Raw genomic sequence first — 27594 nt, forward strand, 5'->3', positions numbered from 1 at the left:
TAAAAGTAAATTATTAGCAGCATTTGTGTAGCAAAAGTCAGACACATTGCTTTCATGCAAACTAGATAAATAACCCTAATAACCATAATCATATTTGCAATGATAATAATCATGATAATCATCTATTTGCAATAATGTAGTGCTTTTTTATAAAAAAAAACAAAACAAAAACTAATAAACATACAAAAAAACACAGCATTTTTGTGACGTTAGAATCATAATTACAAAGAGGTGTGACCACACACAGCGTCTGTCCATTTACAATTGCCAACTTTTTTTTTCTTTTTGCGATTGTCTAACCAAAAATAAGAAAATTAAATAAAAAGTCATAAAACACGCCAAAATACAAAGAACTGTGGTCACAAAAACTGGAACTTCTTAAAATTTAATGATGAAATGACATTTCATTAGGAATAGAGTTGGAGCCGAAAGTCTCCCCACTGCTAACTGTCTGCTGCCATTCAGGGACTCGTCAGTCTCGCTCATTAGTGTTCAACACCTCGCAGCACAATAGAGGATCGCTCTCTGCCCTTAGCGAGCGTGATAATGCTAACTACACTGAGGACCGTCAGCGGCGCTGTGCCATTCTGCCACTGCCCCAGTCCCCACAAGCACGGCTTCAGTATCTGCAAGAGCACGCAGCTCTGTATCTGCATTCTACTGGCTGCAGACAGCGCAGGTTTGCATACATGACAAGCTCTGCCCTCACACTTCATCAGATACATACTTAGGGACAATAAAAATAATAGTAATAATAATAACAACTGTATTTTAATACATGTAGGGCTCCACAGGTTGGATCCTGTACAATACAATATAAACAAAATTCATATTTGAGATATTGCTTTAAGAGGCTGAGCTCACCGTAAATTCCTGTCTATGTACAGCTTGGCACTTTACAACTAGTTCTCGTCAGTGTCTTGGCCTGACACCCCCCCCCCCCTACAAATCCCAACCCCCAGCCCCCCCAACCCCTACCCATCCCTCCATCTGTCTAGGTGCAGCAGAAGCATCAGTTCAGTCAGTTCAGCTGGCCAAGACTCCGTCTCGGGTCAAAATCACGTCAAAAAAATGTCATCACAAGTCTCGGGGAAAAATTTTTAAACCATTTGCCAAGGCAGCCAGACACATGATAAATGGACATTCAAACAGAAGAGGTTAAATGAACAAGTACCCCAAAAATGACACTCCCCCACACCCCCGACACAAAGGAAATTCCTTGTGTCATTTACGCAAGTGCTTTTTCAGCTTACAATGAAAAAAAAATCTCGCTAACCATTAATGACAAATGTAATTGCAGAGAAGCCCTTACGATTTAGCCCCCAGATGTCCAAGTGTGACAGTTTCATTCCCTCCTGTTTCAGGGGAGTAAAGTTGGGTTTCGGATCGACATCTGAGGTGTGCCCCAACTCTCCAGACTAAAGTACCGTCAGTAAGAACAAAGCAGGCCCACCCCACCTGAGCAATGCAGTAAAGCGCTCTAAGCCCCGAAGCCCCCTTCTGACCGGGCTGATGAAAGGTCCAGACTCACCGGACCCCCACTTCTATCACGCTGCCTCTGTGGCAACTGCCCACCCGCTTCCGGATGCACGTCGATCCTTCCTTTGCTGTCTTGCATAGCGTGGGCTCCTCCACCGTGTCTTTAGTGTGTCGCTCCTCGTCGCTGGTGAACAGGTTGGCCTGAGGCTGGGCCTCTTTGTCCGGCAGGTGTCACAAGCGAGTGCATCTGTGTCTCTCTCTCTCTTCACTAGTCCACCACCGACCCCCCCCACCCCACCCCGGTTCGACCTTCACTGCCCCCCAGTGCCGTGGCTGTCAGCTCCACCTTCACGTACCCAGACAGAAAGACAAACGTAAGGGGGTAGGGGTTGGAGAGTGGGGCTCTGTCATAGAGGCGAGAAGGGAAATTCCCGTGCAATCCTTCTCCGCGCTGACAGTGTCCTCCTTGCGCCCCAATCCTCTCACTCACTGCAGAAGCAGAGGGAAGTGCTGGTGGGGCCTGCCAAGTGCGGCTGGTGACATCACTTCCTGCCACCCAAGTCGCTCATTCCCAGTGTCCTTCGCCGCAGCCGGCGCCCAGATCCCTCCTCGAGGAGATACGTCACGTCTATGACTGCGGGGGTAGAAGCAGTTACATCAGTGACAGTACACACCTTCTGAAGGGGCCTTTTCCCTGTTTGGGCTCTTTTTTACACTTGGCCTCACCTCATCTCTCCTGCTCCCCCCACCTGCCCAAAACTCACCGGTCTTGCTGGGCGTTTGATGGAGCAGGTTGAGCAGGATCTTGTTGAGCCGATCCCTCTGCGCCTCCCTCCTGCTCGCTTCCGGGGGACTTTGGGAGGAGGAAGGTAGCTCCAGGACCTCCTGCTGCTCTGCAGAGCGTGTCTCCATGTCAGCCTCCAGCTCCTCTTCGAGCTGCTCCTCGCCGACCCGGTCCTGTGGCCCCTGCAGGGGTAGACCTTGGGGCCCCATGGGGAGGAACTGCGAAGGCCCGGCTGGCCCCATGTCTGCATCTCGCTCTGTCAGCCCCTCCTCAGCATCCACCAGTGGAGTCCCAGTGCGGCCCTCGCTAAGCCGGGGATCCGCTGGCGAGGACTCCCCCTCGTCGCCAGCCACTGGCTGCTCCTTACAGGACAGCTTGGGTCGCTCACTTTTCCAGGACGAGCGACCCCCATTCCTCTTGTAGTTGTCTGGGACATAGTGCGGCTGGGGGCGGAGGGAAGACAGACTGACCAATCACTTGCCACTACTCACTGAGAGTTACCACATTATCACAGCATATTAATAACGTTAAAGCTTGAAACTGAGTTATTTCGCTACTTAATTATAAGTATATTATTATAATTAAGTATAATTAACCCCTTCCTCAAAACTGAAGACCATAACCCACTGTAAAGGCAGATCGGTGTAAGTGGTCTGACCTCCACTGCTAACCCTAACCCAAAGCCTAAACCTAACTCAGTCTGCTGATGTAAGTGGCACAATCCCATAAACGTTAATTAAAACCCACATTAGCACAGACACTGCTAAAGGCTGTAAGATAATAAGCACAGTTATAGTATCAGTGCTCAAGGGCTGGGTAAAGTCATGTCTTAATGGGAGTTTTATCGCCTATCAGAATGACTGACACATGTCCTGGTTTTAAAGACGGCATGTTGAAACAGCACAGGAACATGTGGACATGTTCTCTGGGATCCCCAAGCATCGCCCCCCCCCCGTCCCCTGTCCCCTGTCCCCGCCCTTACGGAGAAGTCTCTCTTGGGTGCCAGCCGCTTGGGGAAATGGTTGAAGGCAAAGGACTTGGTGCACACGGGGTAGCGATTGCGGTGGATCTTGTAGAAGAGGTGAGCCGACTTGTCCAGTCGATAGTCACAGATGTAGACATCCTGCTCCTTGATGCCTTTGGGTCGCCCTGCGGTGGAAGGAGCCAGTCAAGGGTCACATGCTCACACGGGTGTCATTTTCCAAATGGATTCAGAGCACACAGAGGTTCTGCTTTCTTACTGCTCAAACAGCTACAGAATCAATGGCTGGAACCCGTACAGACAGACATGCAGACCACCTGCGCAAGCTTGAGTTTGTATGTGCATCTGTGTCAAACCATGTTTCTGTGCAAGACTGTCTGCGCAAGTCAGTCTGCATCTGTGCGAGCATGTCCATATGTATTTGTCGGCAGATCTGTCTGCGTCTGCGCGTAGGTTCTCACCCTTGCAGTAGGTGTAGAGGTCGAGCACGCAGCAGGTGCCCACCACCGCCTCCAGCGGGATAATCTCATACAGCGGCACCCGGAAGAGCTCGTTGTGGTAGAAGCGCCGGGATGGCGAGTGGTGCGTCTCGTGAGGCCGGAAGTAATGATGTCCAAAGGCAAAGCGCTCGCCTCTGTGGGGCGACAGAGGCCAGCACAATTGTAACCGTGGTAACTATTCAGACAAACCACAAACTGTCCCTTTAAATCCTCTGAGTCATCTGATAGGACCACAGTTACTCAAAAGAAGAGTTCATTTTCAAATCTATCAAGAGTTAAAATTCCAATCCTGCACATGGAGGTTTCATTCTTATTAATTCTAATTATTCCTGTAATAATTTTGGAAATGGCTGAGGTTTTTAATCTTGAAAAGCCACACACACACACAGTTTTGTAATTATATCTTTGTGGGGACTCTCCATTCATTTCCATGGGAAAAAATCTAATACCTACATGCCAACCCTACCCAGCCCTAACCTTAACCATGAGTAACCAAACATCTTTTAGCATTTTAAAAATGTCTTTTTGGCATTTTTAATCTTCTGACTGCAGTCATGGATTTTTATAAAACCGAGTTTCCCCTTAAATGGTCTCCACAAGGTAAAAATAACAGGTTTTTATCACATTGTGGGGACGTATGGTCTCCCCAGTGTTCTATATACATGACCACAGACACACCCAGACGTCCCGACATAAGCCCTGCCACCTCATCTTACTTATCATTCTTCCACAGCTTCTCGATACGGAAAATGTCCAGCTTGTCCCTGTTGACATGGGAGAGCAGGCGGTAGGACTGCCGGACTGGCTGACCGTCGGGGGTGCGCCGGCTGTCCCGCATCAGGTACACGCAGTCCCCTGCAATAGCAGGACAAGGAAGTGCATCAACAAGCTGTGTTTATACAGAAAGCTGCGGCAGTCGGCAGACCACACCGTCACTCACCCTGGTGCAGCAGCAGGTCGTCGCGCAGAAGGCAGATGTAGTAAACGGAGCCCGACTGTGCATAGTTGGGCTGTGGTTGCATGGGCACCTCCTGCAATGCAGCAATGACAGGCCACCGTTAAGGATGCGTCACAGCGCCTCCCTGAGGCGAGTTCCCAGCAAGCCGCGGTGGAAGCTGCCCCCTCACACCCAGCTCACCCTGTCGATCGGCCGGGGGTCACACTGCTCGCACAGGTAATGTTCCACCTCCGCCTTAAGACGCATGCAGTCACAGTGCTGCCACACCTGGCCAAGGCACGGAAGTGAGGGAGAGACATGTTAATGAGCCTGTCGCCATGACGACAAGGGAAAGCCAAACACATGCAGACCACAACCAAAAAGAGCCCTATAAGTTTCAGAAACAGTGCTGGCCACATCCTTAAAAATCTTATCAAGCCAGTGAGCACCACCACTGCCTCAACAGAAGGGGGCGCTATTCCTCGCCGCTGCTCACCATACACTTCTCGCACTGAATCATCAGGCCCTCGTCCTTGTACATGCCGCAGATGCAGCGGATGACGTCATCGTCCTTGTCGTGCGTCCCCTGATGGGCGCCGTCGCGCTCCAGCGAGTCCGAGCTGTCCGCCTCGCTGGCTGTCTCGCCCACGATCTCGTCGATCTGCACGGCAGCTTCATGCCGCGCCCCGTAGTAGGCCTTGCGCAGGCGGCATACGTTACGGCCCACGGAGGACTTGCGTCCATAATACTTCTGCAGGAGAGGGGGGAGGACAGTGAGCAGGTGGGTGAATGGCAGTCTCCTCTGCAGTTGCAGTCAGCGGGACGGCAGGACGGGTCTGGACCAACCTCTGCATTACGGAACACCTTGAGCATGTCGGTGTCAAATGCCTCCACAGTCTTGTAATGCCCGGTGAGGATCTGCTTCTCAATGGTGCTGAGGTCCAGTGGATCGGACACCGTCTCGTAATACTGTGTGTTTCTGTAAGGCAAATAGGAAGCGCACTGATTCAGGGCCACTGGCAGCACTGTGTGGCAGGCTTGGCACCTAAACAAAACCCCAAGGCACATGCCAGTACGCACATAAGTACACACTCTTGTACAGTGTATGCATTCCCTACAGTACACACACCAGTACACATGCCAGTGCCCACTCCTGCACGTCACTACACACGCCAGTGCCCACTCCTGCACATGTCACTACACACGCCAGTGCACACTCCTACACATGCCACTCCTGCACATGCCACTCCTGCACATGCCACTCCTGCACATGCCACCACACACGCCAGTGCACACTCCTGCACATGCCACCACACATGCCAGTGCCCACTCCTGCACATGCCACCACACATGCCAGTGCCCACTCCTGCACATGCCACCACACATGCCAGTGCTCACTCCTGCACATGCCACTCCTGCACATGCCACTACACACGCCAGTACCCACTCCTGCACATGCCACCACACATGCCAGTGCACACTCTTGCACATGCCACTACACATGCCAGTGCCCACTCCTGCACATGCCACTCCTGCAGATGTCACTACACACACCAGTGCACACTCCTGCACATGCCACCACACATGCCAGTGCCCACTCCTGCACATGCCACTACACACGCCAGTGCCCACTCCTGCACATGCCACTCCTGCACATGTCACTACACACGCCAGTGCACACTCCTGCACATGCCACCACACATGCCAGTGCCCACTCCTGCACATGCCACTCCTGCACATGCCACTACACACGCCAGTGCCCACTCCTGCACATGCCATTCCTGCACATGCCACTACACACGCCAGTGCCCACTCCTGCACATGCCATTCCTGCACATGCCACTACACACGCCAGTGCACACTCTCGTACAGTGGATGCATTCCCTATAGTACACAGACCAGTATGTCAGTACACACTCCTACACATGCCAGAACACACACCAGTGCATATTCCCATGCAGTGTATGCATTCCTTACAGTACACAAGCCAGTGCACACTTTCATACAGCGGATGCATCCCCTACAGTATACAGCTACCTGGCACAACAGATACCACATCACACAACACAGCCCCAGGAAAGACTGCAGCACCAGGCTGTAGAGACACCCAGCCCAGCATACAGCTTGCCTGCTCACTCGCTCACACCTCTCTCTGATGACACAGCACTGGGCAAAATGCCCAGAGGGGGCGCAGTCAAGCACAGTATGCCACTCACCTTTTTCTGGAGGGCAGTGTGAGCAGGGGCGCGGCCAGCAGCTGATTGGAAGAATCTGCAGACACAGAGCCTTACGTCACGGGCAGCCGAGTCTCACTATACAGACCTGAGAGTTCAGACCTTCCCAGACGGTGCATTTAACCACTCTGGTAGTCTGAACCATACCAGTGGCAGTCTGAACCATAACAGGGGCAGTCTGAACCATGACTGGTAGTCTGAACCCCAAGTTTAATCTTGGCAAACCCTGGCTGTTTGAGAGTCTGTCTGACCCCTGAGAGTTTCACTGATGCGCAGAGTAGTGCTAATGTTGATGTGGGGGAGGACCCCTGACGAACCCTTGTAGCTGATAATCATGTCGCAGATCTCCTTGAAGATGTGGGCGAGGCGCGCCGTGCGTGTGACCTCCGTATTCTCCTCGGCCGCCGCCAACCTCCGCGTACGCACCGACCGTGACGTCTGCAGCGCTGAGAACTGTGTCAGGAACACGTCTGCGAGAAAGGCATAGGCAGGCAGAGTCAGCATGCAAGAAACATGCAGCCCGGGCAAGTACGCGCACGCCAGTGCAGATGAAGATGCACAAACGTACCTGATTTGATGTTGCCGTCATCACGCATGACACTGCCCCAGCGGCTGCACTGCGAGAGGCCCACTTCACCCTCCCTCTTCAACAGCTCCTGCTTCTCTTTCATTCTCTCCCAGTTACGCACCAGGAAGACCCTGTGCTTCAGGACGAAGTTCCTGCCGAGGGATAAGGGCCAAGATCACTGCCCCCAATCTGCTGAGGACATGCCTGGATAGCCCGCAACCCTACACACTCACGTTCGGGGAAACCGCTTACTCACCTCTCCCTGTTGGACATGGGCTTCATGTGTAGGTGTGGGGAGAACTTCCCACTGTCACTGGACTCCACCTCCTGTCCGGCAGAGAAAGGAGGCAGGAGGATGATACTGTCAAGACAGCCATGAGCACCTGGGTACAAGCATGCCCTCCCTCGTTATCGTCAGTCCCCATCAGCCAATCACAGGCCGAGTTACAACCCTGGAAGCGGCGCCCTTACCCGCTTCTTCAGCTGGTGTTTGGACTTGCTCTTCTCCTTCAGCCGACCTGGCCTGCGGCTCCCGCATCCGCCCCCCTTCCCGGGCAACCCATTCAGCCGCTGGCTCTTTCCCCCGATGATGCCCCGGCAACTCTGTGAGCCACACCTGCACACTTGCTGTATGGATAGAGAGGTGGCAGTGGTGGGGGGAGTTTCACAAAAAGAAGAAGGAGACCTCGACAAGGATGGCGGTGACAGGGTGAGGGCTAGCGCACCTGCTTCTCCGTGTTAAAGGAATGGAAGTTGTAGTCGTAGGTGAGCTCCGTGCCACTCTCCATGTCCTTCAGGGCAAACAGGCCGATGCGGTAAACGCCGTTCACTGACCTATGGGGGGGCGTCAGAGAGCGCTGACTGAGAGCCCGGCAGCCTCACCCTACCGCAGATCCTATCAGCACACGGCTCTGGTTACCTCGCGATACCACACTTCCTGGAGTACATCACCTACGGTCATCCCCGGTGGTCCTCCCCACCTCCCCCATGTCCGCTTACCACTTCTGCATCTCGCAGTTGGGCTCACAGCTGTGGTTGATAAAGCGGGCCTCATTGCCCATGCGGTAGCTGTCGATCACCATGCCACTGTCCAGGTTCAGGCAGTAGTGGTCATTGTGGGTGTAGTATTGCTCAATCATGCGGTTCCTGTTGGGGGAGAGGGGGTGAATCAGAATCGCTGTCAACCTGGCAGAACTAGAGCTATAGTGAGACCCACAAGGACCAGGAGCACTGGAGCGATGCCTTGGACACTGCAAGAGGCGTCGGAGACCGGCCACTGAGCAGGCAGTGGGACCCACCGGAACTCCTGCTCGCTGACCACCTCGCCCAGGTACTCAATGATGAACTGGCCGGCCCGTAGGGGCTCCTTGGTGCGGATGCCCCAGCCCTTGCCATCGGCACGGAAGCGCTCCAGACACTGCACCCACTCATGCCGCTGAATGTGCTGGTTGTCGCAGTGTTCTCCACAGGGGCAGGTGTTGGGGGAGCACTCAGCAAAGATCATTCTGTTTGGGGCGGAGGACACGGCTCAGGTGGAGGCATACAGTCTGCACATCCAAATAGACACACCTGCATTGATGTGCCATCTGTAAATCCACCCCCAAAACTGTGCTGAAAGTGGAGCTTGAGCGCCTCCTAATGGTGGGCAGGGGAATGTGCATGAAGATACCTGTTCAGACAGTCGTCGATGCAGCCCTTGTCTGAGAGGTTTTCCGGCTTTCTGCAATTACAGGTGGTGGCTTCGTAGCCTGACAGTGGCTTCACGTCCACGTAGACATCTGAATGGGGAAAGGGCACCTTCAACATGGAGCGGAGGCGACTGTAAAGGCACAGTACTCCAGGGCATGGAAACACCCAGGGCAGAATCAGTCAGACACAGCCTGGCTCTAATATTAGCCAAGGCGCTTACATGGTACTTTCCCACAGTCAGGATCAATCTGGATAGCTAACTCAGTCAGGATAACAACAGCAGCAGCAATAATAATAAAAAACAGCAATGGCCAGAGGCACAGTATCAGAACATAGAAACGAAAAGCTGCTCAAACTTACTAGATCGGATCTTCTTGTACAGCGGGACGTCAGGCTTCTTGTAGAGCTGGAATATGGATTAATACCATCAACTGTGTGTGTCTGTTAACCATGAGCGAATAAAAGCGCACAGAGGGCGGAGCTCCTCATGCCCCCACTCGGCCCCGCTCAGCCCCACCCACTGACAGGTACCTGGTTGTGCTTCCACTGCCAGAGGATGTCGTACGGCAGCTGGAAGTCAATGCGCCGCTGTCTGAGGTACTTCCCTGGGTTGCAGGACATGGGACGGGGAGGTTTGTCAGTCACACAATGAAAGCCACATGGACACAGGGGACTGAGGAAGCCAACCTTCCAACCATCATGCAGCAGGAGACTCACCGACGTGAATGGGGGCTGGAAACAGGCCATACTCGTGTTCCCCCGGGATGTACTCCAGCTTCTCTTTCTTCAGCTGCAGCAGCTGGCTGCGGGGACTGCACAGGCGCAGGGAAGAGGCAGGGTGAGCGGGAGGATTCAGCCAAGAACAGGCAGACCCTGGGGACATGGACGTGGAACTTACTCTGCGGTCTTGTAGACGTCGGAATAGAGACCGGCCCTCTGGAACTTCTTCTTGGGGGGCCTGGCGGCTCGCTTCTCCCGCTGGGTGGACGGGGTCAGGGGAGGGCCCAGGGGCGGAGCCTGTTCCAGCGGTGACGTCAAAGTCATCTCGGTGGAGACGTGGTCTTTGGGTTTACCCTCCAGGGCACTAGGGAGATAGAGCATGCTCCTCAGCATGGACTCCACCTACTGTGTCCTACAGCAGGGTTAGAGGTTCGAATCCCTCCCCCATTATGTGTTAAACACTGGCGGGTTCTCACCTGCGGAAACAGTGTAGTTCCTCCTCCGTGAGCCACCCTTTGCGGTCGCCCCCCCGCGATCCCCCTCCTCTGCTTCCCTCCATCACTCCTGTACCCTCCTCCTCTTCGTCACGTCCCTCAACCTCCCTCTCTTGCTCCTCAGCCTTTTCCTCCTCGTCTTCCTCTTCTTCCACACCCCAGTGCTTCCTCTTGTGCCCCCGCCTACGCTGGCCCTGCACTACGGACTCAATGATGTCAGTCACAGTGTCTCCAGGTGTGCCACGGTGCTGGGGGGCAGGGGAGGCCGGGGGGGAGGGCAGGGGGTGCTTTCTGGGCCGGCCGGGCCGCCTCTTCACTACGTTGTTGCCGGTGCGTGCCTGCCGCTGCAGCTTCTTGGCTTTCAGGATCTTGTTGACGTGGTCCAGGCTGCGCTTGGTGCACAGCAGACGATCCAGGCCCTGGGGTCGTGTGTGCCGGGGCGGGGAGGCCTGGGAGGCGCGTGCCGAAGGACTGGCCTGCCGGCTCCCGCTGCTCACCCGCTCCCGGCTGGGGGGCCGTCCGGGCCCCAGTGCCCCGCCCGCAGGGGCTTCATGGCTGCAGTGCAGATGCCGGGAGAGATAGTGCTGCTGGCTCAGCTGAGGGCTGTGCTGCGTGTAATGGTGGTGGTGATGGTGTAGCGTCCCCTCTGGACACTCAGGGGCACTGGACCGTGAACCTCGGGTCTGGACACCCAGCGTCATTCCTGCACACGGAAGGAGTGGGGGGGGGGGGAGGGGGTAAAGGATAGAGTCTTACTACCGTAAATTCCCACAGTAGGCAAAACTGAGTGAAACGGCTCTCTTTCCAATTAGATCCCAAGAACACAGACACACTAGCACCAACACTGCATTTCCTTTTAAATACCACAGTACAGAGACATTCATACCATATATTACAATAAGTCACAAGCAGCCGTTTCAAGAAAGCACAGAGAATGAAACCAGACTGTGCAGTCATGACTGACCTCCTTGGCTGCCCTGGACAGAACGGCAGACTGAATGGCAGATGTAGAAATATTTAAATGAGTCAGAGCTGCCCTGAGCTTCTTCTAAAAGATGCGTCTGTTTCTGGGAATCACTAATATGCCCCAACACACAGACAGTGTGGAATATTTAACACACACGGGCATTTCCCCCATATACTAACAGCCTCACACACACAAACACAGACACGCACACTCAACGCATGCAGGAAACACATCTGGCAGGAGACCCACATCAGAACATAAACACAGACTAACTTCTCTCTATGAACGACACAGCTCCAGCAGGCACTTTCTGCGTTCCATCCACAAATAAAGACCCAGCTGAATCAAGTCTGCTGGTCTAAATACTTCACAATACAGACTACAAACGTGAGACCGGGCAGTTATAGCTAAGGCACAACTTACAGCAGCATTCCTTATCTTAAATAAGCTGTCACATCTACGTGACCAAGTAAGCTGAGGTATTTTTGTGGCAAAATGATTTAAAAGCGCACTGTGTGGGTCTATTATTAGAGCTTCAGGTCCTATGTAGCATACAATAAGCCCAGAGTGACAAACAGTATGATTCAACTAATTCTCGATAAATTATGATATGAAGATGGTCAGTTCCCACCGAAAAAGGCCCATGAGCCAGTCATAAACTACTCCAGTCATAAACTACTCCAGTCATAAATGATTCTAGAAACTTACGAGAAAGACAAGTCATCTCCAAAACACTCATAGAAAAAAAAAATACACTGTAGGACTGAGAGAGGAAGTGTGGGGGGGAAATGGGGGGGGCACTTTTAGGGCACATATGTATCTAGTTAGTTAGTAGATCCCTGCCAAACACACTCCTTCACGAAAACAACACTCTCCACCCATCTCCTTGCCTCTCCTCCAAGTCTTCCCTTTGCCCCTCTACTCCCCCCCCCCCCCCCCCCCCCCAACTCTAGCCATTACCCCACTGTGCGGGGGCCTGTGAGCAAGCAAGTGAAAATATGTGTTGGAAGAGGAGAAGAGAACAGCAGTGAATATGCAGTGAGGCGAAAAACATTAGACATATTTACTGCTAAAACACCTAGTGAGTTACAGCAATACAACACCACAAACAACACTCTTAAAAACACTAAACTATAAACACCCTACAGTAGAACAAAACTCTGCAGACAAGCAAATCTTAGGGGTCAGAAGAGACAAACACCTATAGAGTCAGTGCGCAATTAACTTGTGCAGGGCAATAAACCCCGAGTCAGGAAAGCATTAGCTGACTAAGCAGACTTAACACGACACCTCACCATTCATCTCCCTGTGAAAGCAAACACAAGCGCACACAGACCACACCGCATACACACAGGCACACACGACCATCAAAGCCCTTCACAACCTTTCTTTTCCCTCTTTCTGTGACTGGGGGGCTGACCTTAACCATAATCCTTAGCTGTAATCCCCCTATTGACCCATTGACTGGTAGAATAGGTCCTTGTGGATGAGGGGCGTGTTCGGTTGGCTGTGCCCTTGACGGCCTGAGCAAGAGACTGAACACACCACATCACACTGGATGGGCAGCCAACCACAGAGACAAACAAAAACACACCTGGCAGTAACTTATAACTGGACTATTATCCAAAAGTATCCAATGCACTTTGCTGAAAAAGTACATATATATTGTACAACACACTTAATGTGATGTCACATTGAACAGTAAATGGCAGGGATTAACCCAACAGCATCATCACCTGTCTCTCGGCTCTCGGCTGGGAGGGTCCGGTCCTTCTGGACAGCACGGTCAAATCCCACGAAGCCTCCGGCTCCTGCCGGAATGCCGGACCTCCTGCCACGCCCCCCGGTGCTCACAGCCTGGCTGAGGGCGGTAGTGAACAAGTTTGTATGGTGTGGAGGAGTGTGCGACCGTGTCAACGTCTGGGGGGCTGTGCAGGCCCCCTCCTCTTCTTCGTCCTCCTCCTCCTCCTCCTCCTCACTTTCTGAGGCACCCATGGGGTCAGCGGCTTGGCCTCCAGAGAAGGAGTCTTGACCAGGGTTGCAGTTCTGAGGCAGGCTGGCATAGTCAGAATCAGGGCTCCCCCTCCTTAACCAGGGCTCTAGATAAGAACGCATCCTTGTGCCCCCTGCTGGTGAGAGATAAGGCACCGTGCAGGACAGGGGCACATCCTTGTGTTTGTACCTCTCTGCTGAGGATGAGGAGGAGGAGGAAGGGGAGTTGGCAGAAGCCGTGGCAGCTGGACTGGCAGCAGGGGCGGAGGATGCGGCGTCCTTCCCGTACCTGTAGCGTCGTAGCGACTCCATCACCGCTGATCCGCCTCCCATTCCCATGCCTCTGGTAGCAGAGGGCCCGCCCCCAGCCGCTCCCATGGCCGCCGGATCAGCCCCGCCCTCCTCCCCACGCCGCTCGCGGTGCTTGTGCCGGTGTTTGTGTTTGTGCTCATGGAGCCAGCTGTAGGATAACTCCGGGGGCACAGCAGGATACAGCACAGGCGAGGGACCCCCACCCAGGAATTCCTGCCTCAGAAGCTTGTGCTTCTTCTTGTGGAACTTGGCTGGGTTAAGCAGGAGGTGGGGTGGGTGATGATGCAAGTAAGATGTGGGAGGGAATGAAGGGGAATGGTGGGATGGGGGCGGGTGGGATGAGTGTGGATAAAGGGCTGCAGCAGGAGGGTAGCCCCTGTAGTAGCTTAGCCCGAGAGGGGTGGAAGAGTAGGGGACTCCATAGGACGGGTGATAGAAGCCAGTTCCCGACAGGGGAAACCCGAGTCCATGAACGAATGGCACCTCTGCCATTGCCTCCCGCAGCTTAGGCGGCCGCCCACGCTTCTTCTTCAGGTCCGGCTTGCGGACGTAGTGAAGGGAGTCGCATGGGTATGCTGGGTGGGGGGAGTAGAAACCGCTGAAGTTGATCCTGAAGATGGTGGGCAGGAGGTCTCTGGGGAGGTAGTGGTGAGTTGGGGGGTGGCCTCCACTCCCTATACCAGTACTACCACTACCAGCAGTAGCAGCAGCACCCAGGCCCAAGGCTCCGCCTGGCCCCAAGCGGGAGCTGCGGTGTGCTATCCGGATCTCGCTCAGCCTGACGATGGTATCCTCCAGCTCCGCAAGGAAGTCAGGGTCTTGCCGGCGAGACCGGAGCTGGAGGTACTTCTTCTTCCTCTTGCGTTTCTGTCTCTTCAGCTTCTCGTACCCGGGGCAGTTGTGTCCCCGTCGCTTGCACTTGTGCTTGTGCTTCTCCTTGTGGCCCAGTAACACGGGAGGTGGGGGCGCTGTATGAGCCCTGCAAGCATCTTGGGATACACCAGGACCCAGAGGGGATGGGGCCGGGGACGGGTGATCCAGCAGTACAGACGTGTGTCTCCTCCGGCTCCTAGAGCCAACACCCACTGAGACCCCGCCCACTGAGCCCACCACCCCTGGCGTCAGCATCCCAGGCGCCAATCCTTGAGTGATTCCTGCTCCACCTCCACCCCCTGCCTTCTCCCCCCGGTCAGAGGTGCTGTTATTGTCTGTTCCTATGCCACTATCACTGGGCACCGTCTCGTCACTGTGAGACTCACTGACAGGTGAAGGTGTGGCTTCCTTCAGCTCGCTCAGGTGTGCCGGGGAGGTGGGCAGCAGGGGCGGGGGAGGAGAGAGCTTACGGTAGTGGTACTGGTGCCGGTAGTGGTGGTGGTGTCCCCGGCATGAGGACTTCTTCAGGGCTGGAGCCACACCAGAGGGTGAGCCTAAGGTACCGAGGGGACGAGGGGAGGGAGCCGGAGAGGATGGTGGGGGCAGAGGAAAAGGGTGGTGGGAGTGGTATGTGTGACCACAGTGCTGGTGGGACAAGAAGTGCACGGCTCCCGGCTCAACAAACCCACCATCGCTGATGGGACTCTGGGCACCACTGGACTGGGACAGGAGAGGGGAAGAAAAGGCATCGGGAGAACCAGGAAGCTGCTGCTGCTGTGGGTGGAGAGACAGGGAATGGTGCAGGTGGTGGGGTGACGCAGAGCTCGGTGAACAGAAGGGCTCTAAGGGGCCCCCCGGGGTGTTCCCAGAGGTGGACACAGCCTTCGGTTTGCGTCCCCTCCTCTTGCCCATGTAAATTGTTCCCTTCTTACTGACATTAATCTGGGGACCCAGTTTGCCACCAAAAGAGGCAGCCAAAGAGGACAGAGAGTTTGTTGCAGGCATGACCGACCCTACCGTCCCAACATCACCCACTTTGGAGGGCTCCACCTCTGTTCTGAAGGCCGCACCCCCATCCCCAGGACCCAGCAATATCTGATTAAGCAGCCGGTTCCTCTTTTTGGTCTTCATCTTGTTGATTTTGCGAATAATGGTCTTCATCATCAGTTGCCCATTGCCTTTCTTACGGAAATGCTTGTCTGACTCCAAGTCATCTGTGATGATCAGACCACCTCCGGGCCTTACTTCAGGGGCTAGCGTTGGGAGTGGGGCTTCCTGGGGTAGAGTGGGAGGCAGGCGCTTAGGTCTCCCGCGCTTCCGGGGCATTGGTTTAGGAGGATCCAACTCAACCTCTGGATGTAACACGGGTGGATCTGGCTCCTCTTTGGATTTCAGAAGAGAGTACACCTTTGAGCTTGACAGCTTGACAGAATGTCCAGAAGAGGGTGCATCCAGTCGTGGCATCTTGGATTTTGGGCGACCTCTCTTCCGGGGTGCAGCAACAAGGACCTGAGAGGCCACAGGGTGGACTCTGCTGGAGTTTGGGGGTCGCCCCACTGTTCTGGGTTTATGAGGGGTTGCCAGAAGAGCTGACGGAATTAAAGGCTTGTGTGGCTTAGGAATCTGCTGGTCGGCAAGGTCCTCCACTACAGGAAGAGATTCCTTGTCTGGGGGTTGCCGTTGCGCCCGATTTACCACCCGTGTCCAACGTGGGCGCCTCCCCTTGCGCTTCTTCAATGGCTTGCAGTCCCGTTCTGAGGGAGAGCCAGGTGGCGTGCTGCTGTGATCGCTTATCCGAGTGGTGGGAAGACTAGCAAGAGAAGGACTTGAGGGAGAAGAGGTTCTCCTTGGGGACTCTGCAGCTGTACCTGAACCATTAGTACACCTGTCCCGGTTTGGACTGGGTTTAGTAGGGGCGGCGTTTGCCCTGCACTGGCTGCTGGGGGACCAAACAGCTGCCTTGCTGCTGCTCTCAAGCCTCCCCAATCCCAAGAGAGTAGGAAATTTGCTCATGGTCAGATCTCTGGGACTGTCCTTGTCTCTTTCCCGCTCTTGCTCTTTCTCGTAGCCATCTGACATCTGTGTAGAACCTCCTCGAGGAAGTGTGCTGAAAGAAGTGGCAGGGGCACGTCGGACATCTGCTAGCCCTCCTAGACTTTGATCTGAGGAGAGGGGAGGCAACGTGGAGGATGCAGGAGGTCCAGTCACATGTGGCTGCTGCTGGCTGCCACCACCCACTGCGGTTATCAAGCTGCTACAAATCCCGCTTGCAGTGCCGCCATTGCTGTTGTTATTGTTGCTGCTGCTGTGGCTCCCTTTGCTTTCCCCATTAGCCTCTTCTTTCCTAGATGGTGCAGAAAACTTCTCCAAAACACTGTCTCTGTGCCGTGCAGTTGGAGGACGCCCTGAGGGACGAGACACTGGAGGAGGAAGAGGCGACTGCGACACAGTTGGTAGAAGAGCGCCTGTCCCTCTGTTCAGCACAGCTGTGTCAGGCTGGGGGGGGCTGGCAGACGATATGGGAGCAGGAATGGGAGCACTGGGTGGGACAGAAGCTGACGGCAGCTTGCGGATCTTCCCCTTGGTAGATTTTGTGGGTGGACACGTGGCAATAAGTTGGGCCAACTTCTCTGTGACTGTTGGCGTGCCACCATTAAGGAGACCCTTCTCCTTCTGAGGCTCTCCAATGGGTGAGGTTTTGGAACCCCCTTCACTCCTGGCTTCATGTACTGCAGGGCCTAGCAGGGTCAGCGTCGAGGGATGGTGATTAGTCTGGGGGGCAGGGCTCTTCTTCCCAGGGTGGGGCGGTACGCCATCCACTTCAGGGTGGTGAAGGTTCCCCTGTCTTTCCAATGATGGGTCTGACTTCATCTCCGACTTGCGAGCCAGCTTCGGTGGACCCTGAGGAGAGGCAGAGTGCATCATTTGCTCAGTTCAACTCACAGCAATATCAATTCACCCAAATGTCTGTATGCTAGGGAATATGGCAGCTCGACCCAGAACTCAATATTAACGCTGAACTGTAATATTAAAAATGCCTTGCTCTGCACACAGAATTCTGCAATACCAGAAACATTGATTGTGGACCTATACCCCCTCATCTCGACTAGACTACCATTCACCAAAATTGTTGCTCCACAAGCCTACAGACAGCTTAAGGTCAAGTCTGCAGTGCAATAGTGCCAGTCAGAAATAAGGAACGCTGTTGTATCTATAGTTCTCTGCTCAGTGTGAACTCGATAACTGGCCTAAGGGTGAATGAAAGGCATGGAGGGAAACGGGACCTCTCTTACCACAGCAGTCCACAGCATTATCAGGGTCAAAGAAAGGACAGTCCAAGAAGGAAGGGGGGGGGGGGGGGGTGGGAAGAAAGAAAAAAAAAAGAGGAAGAGGACACTGTGACATAGTAACAGAGGAGACGGGGAAGAAAACAGAAAAGGGTGAGGTAATAGAGATACAGATGGTGTTGGCATGCAAAAGAGGGAAATGAAAAGGGGGGGAGATAAATGAGTACAGGTAGAGCATAGAGAAGATAAAAATAGAACAGCAGGGAGAACGAGCCACTCCTATTGGCTGATATAAATAGGGCACGAAATACCCACATTTCCCCTGCATTTTAGCAACACAAAAAAGAAAGCATGGGGGAAAACGGGAATTTTAAAAGGGTGGAAAAAATCCTTTCGGTATCCTGCTCCCCTGGCGGCATTGCAGTGCTTCCCCAGCGACATGCCAACTGCGGCAGAACCCGGAGCACCAGCATCTCCATTCCTCCGAGGACACCCACCCGGCCGCCCACAGAATGCGCCATGACCGAGTAAGGGAGCCAGCCAGCCCACAGCCTTCCTCTTGGTTAACGAACCTAAAACTATCTTAAAACGCTTTGTGGTGTAACGTTATAATCACTAATCACCTACCAGATGGCAGGCAAAGAGCGGAGCTGCAATGCCGCGCTATTTCATGCACCCGGTGCGGCCAGCTTGCCATTATTCACGGCTCCAAGTCTCATACAGCTGACCACATTAGGAAAATATTTCATTTCAACAGAAAGCAAGGGCTTTCTCTGAATGCCACCCGGAAGTCTTAGGACCCAGACAGAAAACATTCCAGGGAATGCTGCACTCTCGCCTGCAAGGAATCTATGTCACCAGAAAAATAATAAAGGAGACATTCTCGACAAAACAGCATCCGGAATTTGCAGAAACACCTAAAAAGGGCCATCCTGGCCTTCACTTAGCATTGAGAGCAGAGACGCCAACCCTGTGTTCAACCCCATAAGCTTGTAATATTTATTTCTCTTTACAGAATACCATATATCGAGCACAAAACATAAAAATTATTCTAGAATAATTAAAATTAAGAGTCACCACTGCATGCATTTCCTGCGTGTTTCCATCAGTCAGGACTACCAGCTTGGTGCCATGTGCCATAGATTTCACTTCCTTCTTTTACATCGTGCCTTGATTGCCTAACTTGTGGGTAAGATGTGCGTTTCTGGCTCATGCATCTTTGTTTGATGTGGGTTGTCGGGAAAACATCAAACTAAAAATATAATTTGCTTCGAAATCATTGCGCCCACGCAGATCTCTGTCTGACTGTAACCTTAGACGCCAAACTTCTAACAATTGGAATTTCGGCGTTATTTAAAGAATGGCAATAAATTCACCTATTAATAGGTCAAACTCCACACTACTGTAACATGGGCCGTGTGTGGCTTTCGAAACTGAAAGAACGCGGCACAGCACATCTTAAGAGCCGACACACATCTCTGGTGTGACAAGCCCCTACGAACACAATGCTCTAATTTTGATAGTGTAAACCAATATCATATATTTACTGGATTTAGTTAAATGTGGCTTCACTGCAATCTCTGCGATTCACATAATTAAAAAAAAAATAGATCAGTGCATGCCACCAGAGTGTTACCGGGGATTCACCGGGGAAGCCAAGGATCCACAGGCGGACGGCAGAACTGGACCCATGCCACGCGCACGGGTCGTGCTGCAGGTTCATGCTGTGTTATGGTCATTCCCTAGCCTGCCAAGTTCAGAGATTAGCCCAGTAACTCATTTCCCCAAAGGGTCGGCCGGGAGCTAGAGGGAGGCCGTGGGTTTTATAACCCTGCTACTCGGAGACAGAGCTTGGATTTCATTCCAGGAGACCCTCTTGTTATCTAACCTGTCAAATGACCTCAGACAGCAGTGCTGTCAGGGACGTCAACATATGTCAATCTGGGGCTGGCTTCCTACAGATAATGGGGCAGGTGCTTCTCTAATGCCGTGATCATGTTGCTGAAACAGGAAGATTACTTATGTAATTACTTAGTTAATTATACTATAAATCAAGCTTAATTGATTAATTCATTAATCATTATTGCTTAGATCCTGAACAAGTTGAAAAGAAAAGTTTAGCGACAGAGGGTCAAATGTGGGCTTTTTTGTGCCATCAAAAACTTTTGGAGGATGTACAAGCAGCCACATTCAAGGTCACTGCATATTTCAGGTCCATTTGATCCTCACAAGAACGAGCCAACAGCTTTTAAAAATGGCATGCAGTGCACTTCCTTAGTAAACTGGCACCACAACCCAGAGAAATGCCATCACCGACATTCGAGTAATTCACAAGGGACCGTCTGGCTATTACCACACGCAAAAGGTTTACATTTGAGCGCAAGTCAAGAGTAAGTTTTTAAGGGACATCTTCCATGCATTGCTATTATTAATCAACCTAGAAAACCATCATTGCAGCAGTCACCAACAAAACATGGAGAATAAGATACAGGCAAAACTGAAAGCAAAAACAACCATAATTCAAAGAGGTTGTAGGCTCAGCACAGGGTGGCACAGAGCAGGCTGCTTACCCTTTATCTAGCAATCTCAATCTTAGAATTAGGATTCCCCAAAAAAGCCCCCTATACCATTATTAGTCAAATTAGTTCCTGGACATAATGGCACAATTTTAAAGCGAGCCCAAGGGAATTTCTCCTTTCTGCCAGGTCACAGCGTGAAGATCAAACAGAAGATGAGGCCATCCACTCACTGAAGAGTGCGTCCTCGATGAATTTACCGCGGTGAAGCGTATCGGAAGACAGAAAAGGCAGAGCGAAGCCCGATGGACCAGACGTAATACCGACATTAAAAGGTGTCACAGACCAGTGCGTGAAATATGAAACACTGCTTGTCTACACTTTAAAGATGGTGCGATTTTTAATCCATCAAAGTCATTTTTCATCTCAAAAGGAATATATTACTGGGAATAGCTGCCCAGAGAGCTTTTAATGGCCAAAGTGAACTGGGAATAACAGGCAATGAAATGGACAACACAGATTTGGCTTACCCTCTTCCCAGGAGCATTTCCCACAATGGAGGTAGGCAGGACAGATGTAGGGGTCGGAGGAGGAGGAGGTGCAGCTGCTGATGAAGATGGCGAAAGGGATGGGTTTGTGCCAGCTGGATTTTGCTCCCTGGCTCTGTCGTGTGGGGAGGTCTCGGTGACGCCGCCATCCACGTTCCCGGCCATACCACTGCCGGCTACACCCCCACGGCTACTCCGCCCCCCTCCACGCCCCTGCCGCAGGGAGGTCCTAATGGGCGGCCGGCAGACATAATTTTCCAAAATCTTGGGGGGCTTCTTCATGCGTTTGGCCTGCAGCCCGATCTTGAGCTTGACATTGCCTTCTGAGAAGCTGGTCTCTTTGATGGAGAACTGACGCTGCTGCTCTCCACTGGCAGCATCGGTCACCTCCGCCGAGACCCGTTCCCTCTCTTTCTCCCTCTTCTCCTCCTCACTCTTCCCACCCCCTCCCTCCTTATCTGACCCCCCTGTGGAGGAAGCCGTTGGGGGGAGGGGGGGCGAAGTACTTGGCCCCCCCTGTATTCTCTGATCCATCAGAGATTTTGGGGGGGAGGGGGGGGAGGGGGTGGAGGCGTTTAGGCTGGGGGTGGCGGTATTGTCACCTGCCGCTGTTTTTAGGAAGAGGTGAACAACTGTGAGTGGAGGAGGAGGAGGGACCGGGGGGGGTAGGGGGCGGTCAGAGTACGAAATGCAATCCTGGTCAAGTGTCCGCCTGCTTGCCCTTTTCAATCTGCCTGGTTTCCCGTTTCCTTCTTTCGGGCTGCATCGAGAGAAAGGAGAAAGACGAGATTAATCCTTTTTATCGCAGGACGCACGCCGACAAGAGCACTTCTCAAAAGGGACAAAGACCTGAAATTATGACCTAAAGATTCCCGGTTCAAGTTCCCGAAGGAGCTTCCTTTTGTACCCTTGAGTAAGGTACTTAACCTGACCTACTTCAGCGTGAATGATACAGATGAAGCTGCTCGGCACAGTTTCAGAAGAAGTGAATCGACGTGAAGTTACAGTGGGAGCGGAGCATAGGGTAGCGTTTAGCGATGATCAGTCACGTCCATCAACAGAGCACAGTATGAAAGCAACAGATGTTTCGCTCCCCTGCTGAGTAAACCATAAAAAACTAGAAAGAAAATCATACTACAACCCACACATATGCAGTGAGATGGCAAAATCCTACAGGAGCACATAAAAAGGTAATGAGACTTCATGACAGAATCCCTCCTTGATTCTTGAACCAGCCTGGAAATGACAGCCATTAAAAACAGGGGGGGGGGGGGTGTGGAACGCCGTGGGCTCCACGAGACCTTGGCGTGGGGCCTGCTGCAAAGTCATTCGGAGATAATTCTGGATGGTGATTTCAGTGCCTCTGGCCCCCGGAGGACGCGTGCCACACTCCGCTCTCTCCAAGCCGCTAGAAAAGGTTAGCACTGATACTGGGGCGCGAGGGCCGGTGTTGGGGGGGGGGGGGGGGCGACGATGGGCGCAGATGTGGCCACGCAGACAAGACGCAGTGTGAAAGCTGAATGAGATCTGGCATATTTTCCCTGTATCCTCCGCCTACATTTCAGTGTTTACTACAGTTACACATTCCCTCCCCCTTCACTCCTCAAATACCCCACTCTAGTCCCACCTCCCTTCTACTCACTCACTCCCTCCATCGGCTGCCCCCCCCCACCTCTCTGTGTTTACCGTATTCACCCCCCCCCCCAGTTACTGCAAACTAAATTTAACAACGGTCAGAACAGAGCCACCATCTTTCTCTTAATCCAAACCACATTTCCAGCTGTCGCTTTTCCTTATGCTGCTTCTCTCGTTTCTTTGGTGCTTTCTCCCCCCCATTACCAAACAGAGGTAAATGTGTAACCCCCCCACCCCACACCAAAAAAAAAATACAAATCACCTACTGCCAGCAAGGCGGTGCCAAAGGTGCTAAAATTGTCTCTGCGTGCAATAAGGTTTCTATCATAGCCGACGTCAAAATCGCATTACCATGTCATTATGACGGTAACACGTCCCAGTGAAAACACTCACTCGCAGCGCTGCTTTGAATAACTCGCTCACATTCTCTCGCAAGTCTTTCCCTCTAAGTGCTGACCAGAACGCAGCTCTGCCAAAATAAACACCCTCTCTTCCCCCTCTCTCTTTTCAACAAAACACACCCTCTGTCTCTCATTCTTTCCTTTTCTCCTGAGACACCAGTGCCGTACGCTTTGTTCGATCATCTTTCCATGCATTTTCAATCCTTCCATTCCTCTAGCCTCCGAATCCCAAAGATCCGGAATTTTCTCCCATGCAATGACTACCAACTCCTTTCACTCTTGTCCTGTGTTCTGCTGCCTTTCGAAACTAGGGCTGAATTCAACTACAGCAGTGTTAATAAGTGCTGACCACAATGAGACAGGATATATAGAGCACCACAAATGACTCTTCAATTAGCTGGTGTGAAGACACAGAGAATGGAAGTCCAAAGAGACAGACATCTGTGACGTCCCCTACCAGGCTTCCGGACCATGAATGAGAATCCAAGTGATGTTAACTTTCAAATAAAAAAAAAATTAAAAATTAAAATTAAATATAGAATAGACTACATGTGTAAGCCTAGGACAGGCTGACTGAAGAAGGAATGAACACAGAAAGTTACTGACAGGCAGTCTGACTGGTAATGCTGCCACAGTGCATCCTCTCCAGCATGTCTCTGACAACTGACTGACACCAGTCTCAGTAGTGCTGCCTACTGAGCCCCCCGCTAAATGACATATTCAGCAGGCAAGCGGAAATGTTAACGGGCGACATGTTTACTGAAATAAATGCGGACATTACTGACGCCTGGCACAAAACCGAAAAGGGGGGGGGGGTGCGAGGGGGAGGACTGCAATGTTGACAAACCTATTGACGATCATCCAAACGGCAGAGTAACGGACTCGGACACAAGCAAGCGGTCTATACTGATCAACAAATGTTACTGGCCCAGATTTGCAGGCAAAGAAACAGATAGCGACAGAAAAAGGGGGGCACCAACAAATAAAACCCGAATAAAGGGTGAGAAATAAACAGAAAGAAACCCAAGATAATTCAAATATACAATATACAGTGCAAAACGTGCAAAATCACTGCAGGTAGCCAGTCGAAAGCCATCGGTTAAAAAAAGAGGCGCAGACAGAATCGGAACAGCTCGACAGTGGGAGGGAGGAAGCCGAGTGACAGATTGTGAGAATACCGATCAGAGGGGAAATAGTAAACAAGTAAGTGCAGCCCTCCCCTCCCGTCCCCTCCCCATCCCTCCTCTTTCGCACACACACTAGTAAATCCACCTACGCCACAAAAGGCCTCTCAGCTGCACGCCATCTAACCCAGCTTTGATCGGCGGCGGTCACACCGACCTCCACCATCCCCGATCGGCCCGATCGGATGCTTCCGACGCTAAACACGCTCCTAGCGGTCTCTTCAGGCAGAGTTACCGCTTAACGATGCTGTCTTTGCCCGTGGACGCCTGCATCACGGCCGGCCTCGGCAGCACATCGATGCTGCGGTCATCATTACGATGATGTTAATGTACATCCTACACCGCGTTGCGATCACTGGTTTTCGCACGAATTCTGAGACGCCCTTCGTTTCCCAAATTGCCCCGATCCTCAGGTTTGCTTTATGCCTAACGAGCCGTGCCAGAACAAGGTTATGTGAGACGGATCTTACAATGTTGATGTAACCCAGCTCTTATCGTACATCTGTATCAAAATCTAAAGCCATCAAACACATCCCCGGGACTAAAGCGGGCGATCCCCCTTTTCCCTCCGGCCCGTGATGTGCGCCGCAGCACTGTAACAGTAATTGTAACGCAGCACGCTACCATACCGTGCGCTGCTGGCGCAGTTGTTTTACTTGGGAAGCGTGGTCGTACATTGTGTACCCTCCGATTTAAAGCCATCGTACTGCTCTTCATTTACTCAACTGGACTGGCAATTTCTCACAAAAACGCAAATATGAGCAGGTACCCGGTCCACGGAGCCCACGCTGGCCGTACACGTGTAAACATTACAGCGCATTACTCAAATACAGCGCGCAGGGGAGAGACGGTCTCCTGGCACAAAGCTTTGCATGATTACCGACACGCAGGCAGGTCGTGTTATTGTTAACTGCGCTGTTACCCTTTTTGCATGACACCCTCTGGTCAGCTGCCCAAAACAGCGAAGACACAACGCACTACTATCCTGGAAAGTTGGACCTCGGTCCACCAACACAAACATAAATAAACCACATTAAACAACAACAAAAAACGTCCAAAATAAATCAGGATCACTGCTTCAAGTCCCCCTCTGCCCGTGAAAGACCGATCAACCACATTTGTAAATCATGAAGGATGCTAAGTGTTTTGCTGCACGGCCAGCTACAAGCTACAAGCTACAGAGAATAAACGTCAGTGAGAACTCGGATCCAGGGTTAGTAAGGAGGAAAGGGACACTCGGGTTTAGAAACTAGGACTTACCAGGGAGTAAAGAAAGAAACGGCGCTCACATCATCCAGGCTGAAATGCGTTCTCCATGCGCACGGACAGACCTGCTGGATGGTGTGTGTGTTGTTTCCTGTTTTCTTTTTGTTGTTGTTGTTGTTGTATCAGTATCGCACACGTACAAAATGTCAAAAAAACTAAAACAGGCGCCACCTGAAGAAGAAGGAAAAAGCAGGTAAACGGTGATGTTTCCAACAAAAAAGGAAAAAAAGCCCAAACACGAAGCGGCGTGGGAGTGAGTGCTTATAAATAAACGGCAAGTGACAGCTAGCGACCCAAAACAAAACACGAAAACTAATCGATGGGCGCCACCGCCCCCGCACGACCACCACGGCGGCTCAGAGCAGCGGGAGCCCCGGCCGCGCACACGATCAGTGCCCGGGATGACTGGGCGTCCCGTGCCCCCCACCCCCTCCTTAATGTCCAAGTTATCACGACAGTGAAAAGCGTGACATTCACGAAGACGGCAAGTAAAACAAGCGGCGGGTCGCGTCGGCTACACGCCGCCGCGATCAGAGCAGTCCTCCGGGTCACTGAGCCCGCACGGCCGAGCGCTCAGCCTGCCGGCCGCGCCGATCATGTTTATCCCTCTAGCCGTCACTGAGATCCGGGACAGCCCTCCGCCCCGGGCCGACACGCCACTTCAGCGTGTCACTCGGCGGCCGGCTCGGCCCCCGCGTGCTCCTTCGGCCAGGCGTGTGGTGTAAGCAGATGGACTCCGGTTATCTTGTAGCCGCTGCCGACAGCTACGCCTCCGTCGGCGGCCAGCGACGATCCGGCTGCCTAAAGTGTTAATACGCGGCGTGTGAAGCCCAAAACGGGCCGGACGAGTAAAACAAGTAAGCGGCAGGGCGGCGAGCTGACGAGCGCTAACCGCTCACGACTTCCCCGGTGCGGTCAAAAAATAGCACCGAGCATAATCATATTATAAAAATATAGCAATATTAAAATACACAAAGTGACAACAAAATGGCGGCGACGTCGTTGAATCGACCGAGCTCCGAAATGGACCTCTCTCTCTCTTTCGCAGGCTCCCTCTCTTTTTTTTCCTCCTCTCTCGGTGCCCCCGCGTCTCTCCCGCCGCCGAGCGCTCTCTCCTCCCGGGCTTCGGATATCGGAGCCGAGCTGGGTCCGGTCGGACTGGGCCTCATTCACAAAAACCGGGCCTCCATGTCAGCGGAGCCCGTATCGATTCTGTCAGTAAAACACGGGAGAGGGGGAGAGACGGAGAGAGGGAGGAGAGGAGGAGGGAGGGAGGGGGCCGGGGAGGCACGCGGCTCCTTCTCCTCCGTTCCCTCTTTTTTCATCGTTTTAAAACCAAACGCGCTATTTTAAAGGCTCCCGTTACTGTTGGGCCGTTAAAAAAATAAACAAATAAATTAAAAAAACAGCGAGAAAAGTTTACATGTTTATTTTTCAACGAGTGTCATTTTTATTATTTCCACAATGTTTTTTTTCTTCTTTTTTTCCTTTTTTACTGTGCACGATAACTGCCCCATCCCAGGGGTTTACTACCCCGTTAAAACCCTATGCAGAAAAGGCACTTTACAAAATGAAGAGATCCCGCGAGCAGTGTCGCTTTTCTCTTAATTGACTCTACCACGGTTATATTTGCACTTTAATTGGTCTTGGCCACGATAAGCCGGACATGCCAAGTGTCAAAGGTACAAGAAGGTTATATGGCGTTTTAAAACACACGGGGATGCTGACTTTACCGCCGCGACTGTTTATCTTAGCCGCAGTAAAAGCGGTAATTTTCCATCGGGATCATCTTTCACATTTCCCCCGTGCTTCATGATAGTAGCACAGCCATCCTTCATCCAGAGACTAACCAACAGCACGATGCTGTATGTGCAGGCGATTATCTGTCTGCTTTTTACACAGAAAACAGTACTTTTTGACTTCCATATATAACTACACTCAGTGACTAGACGTGTTAAATATTGGCACTTATCCTAATTTTAAGATGGGGCCAAAAAGTTCGAAAACATAAGGATAAAATGTCCTAAATACACATATGTTTTTGTTTTAAATAAAATAACTGTATTTTTGCATGTGTTAAAGAAATATTTTATTTTATGTTTATTTAATTTTTATAAAAGCAAATTGGCCAAAACCTGTTCTTATTTATAATTTTTTATGTTTATAGTTGGGGGTAGCATGGTGGTGCAGTGGTTAGCACTGTTGCCTCACACCTCTGGGACCAGG

At 52.2% G+C, this 27594-nt stretch overlaps 1 protein-coding gene across 1 annotated transcript; it reads right to left on the reverse strand.

The window, feature by feature from the left end:
* Nucleotides 1-954: 954 nt before the first annotated feature.
* On the reverse strand, nucleotides 955-26611 carry ash1l (ash1 (absent, small, or homeotic)-like (Drosophila)). Its single transcript, XM_049024210.1, has 27 exons — nucleotides 26398-26611; nucleotides 25363-25539; nucleotides 20865-21642; nucleotides 13091-17432; nucleotides 10370-11090; nucleotides 10072-10257; nucleotides 9891-9985; nucleotides 9705-9778; nucleotides 9534-9579; nucleotides 9154-9262; nucleotides 8783-8989; nucleotides 8484-8630; nucleotides 8210-8318; nucleotides 7956-8111; nucleotides 7741-7811; nucleotides 7485-7636; nucleotides 7234-7386; nucleotides 6899-6953; nucleotides 5529-5661; nucleotides 5179-5433; nucleotides 4884-4970; nucleotides 4686-4776; nucleotides 4462-4600; nucleotides 3707-3879; nucleotides 3246-3412; nucleotides 2244-2706; nucleotides 955-2113 (listed from the first exon to the last, which is right to left on the reverse strand). The coding sequence occupies exons 3-27, from the start codon at nucleotides 21414-21416 to the stop codon at nucleotides 2022-2024; spliced, it is 8775 nt and encodes a 2924-aa protein (XP_048880167.1). The 5' UTR covers nucleotides 21417-21642; nucleotides 25363-25539; nucleotides 26398-26611; the 3' UTR covers nucleotides 955-2021.
* Nucleotides 26612-27594: the final 983 nt, after the last annotated feature.

The sequence above is a fragment of the Brienomyrus brachyistius genome, chromosome 9, assembly GCF_023856365.1.
Source record: "Brienomyrus brachyistius isolate T26 chromosome 9, BBRACH_0.4, whole genome shotgun sequence".
NCBI lineage: Eukaryota > Metazoa > Chordata > Actinopteri > Osteoglossiformes > Mormyridae > Brienomyrus > Brienomyrus brachyistius.

What these genes read in the sequence shown, in the direction of transcription:
- ash1l (XM_049024210.1), bottom strand. Translation starts at nt 21,416, where the DNA reads ATGGATCAGAGAATACAGGGGGGGCCAAGTACTTCGCCCCCCCTCCCC. An exon ending in TGACGGCAACATCAAATCAG is followed by an intron (nt 7,387 to 7,484) that starts GTACGTTTGTGC and finishes CCTTTCTCGCAG; the next exon opens with ACGTGTTCCTGACACAGTTC. An exon ending in AGGTGTTCCGTAATGCAGAG is followed by an intron (nt 5,434 to 5,528) that starts GTTGGTCCAGAC and finishes CCTCTCCTGCAG; the next exon opens with AAGTATTATGGACGCAAGTC.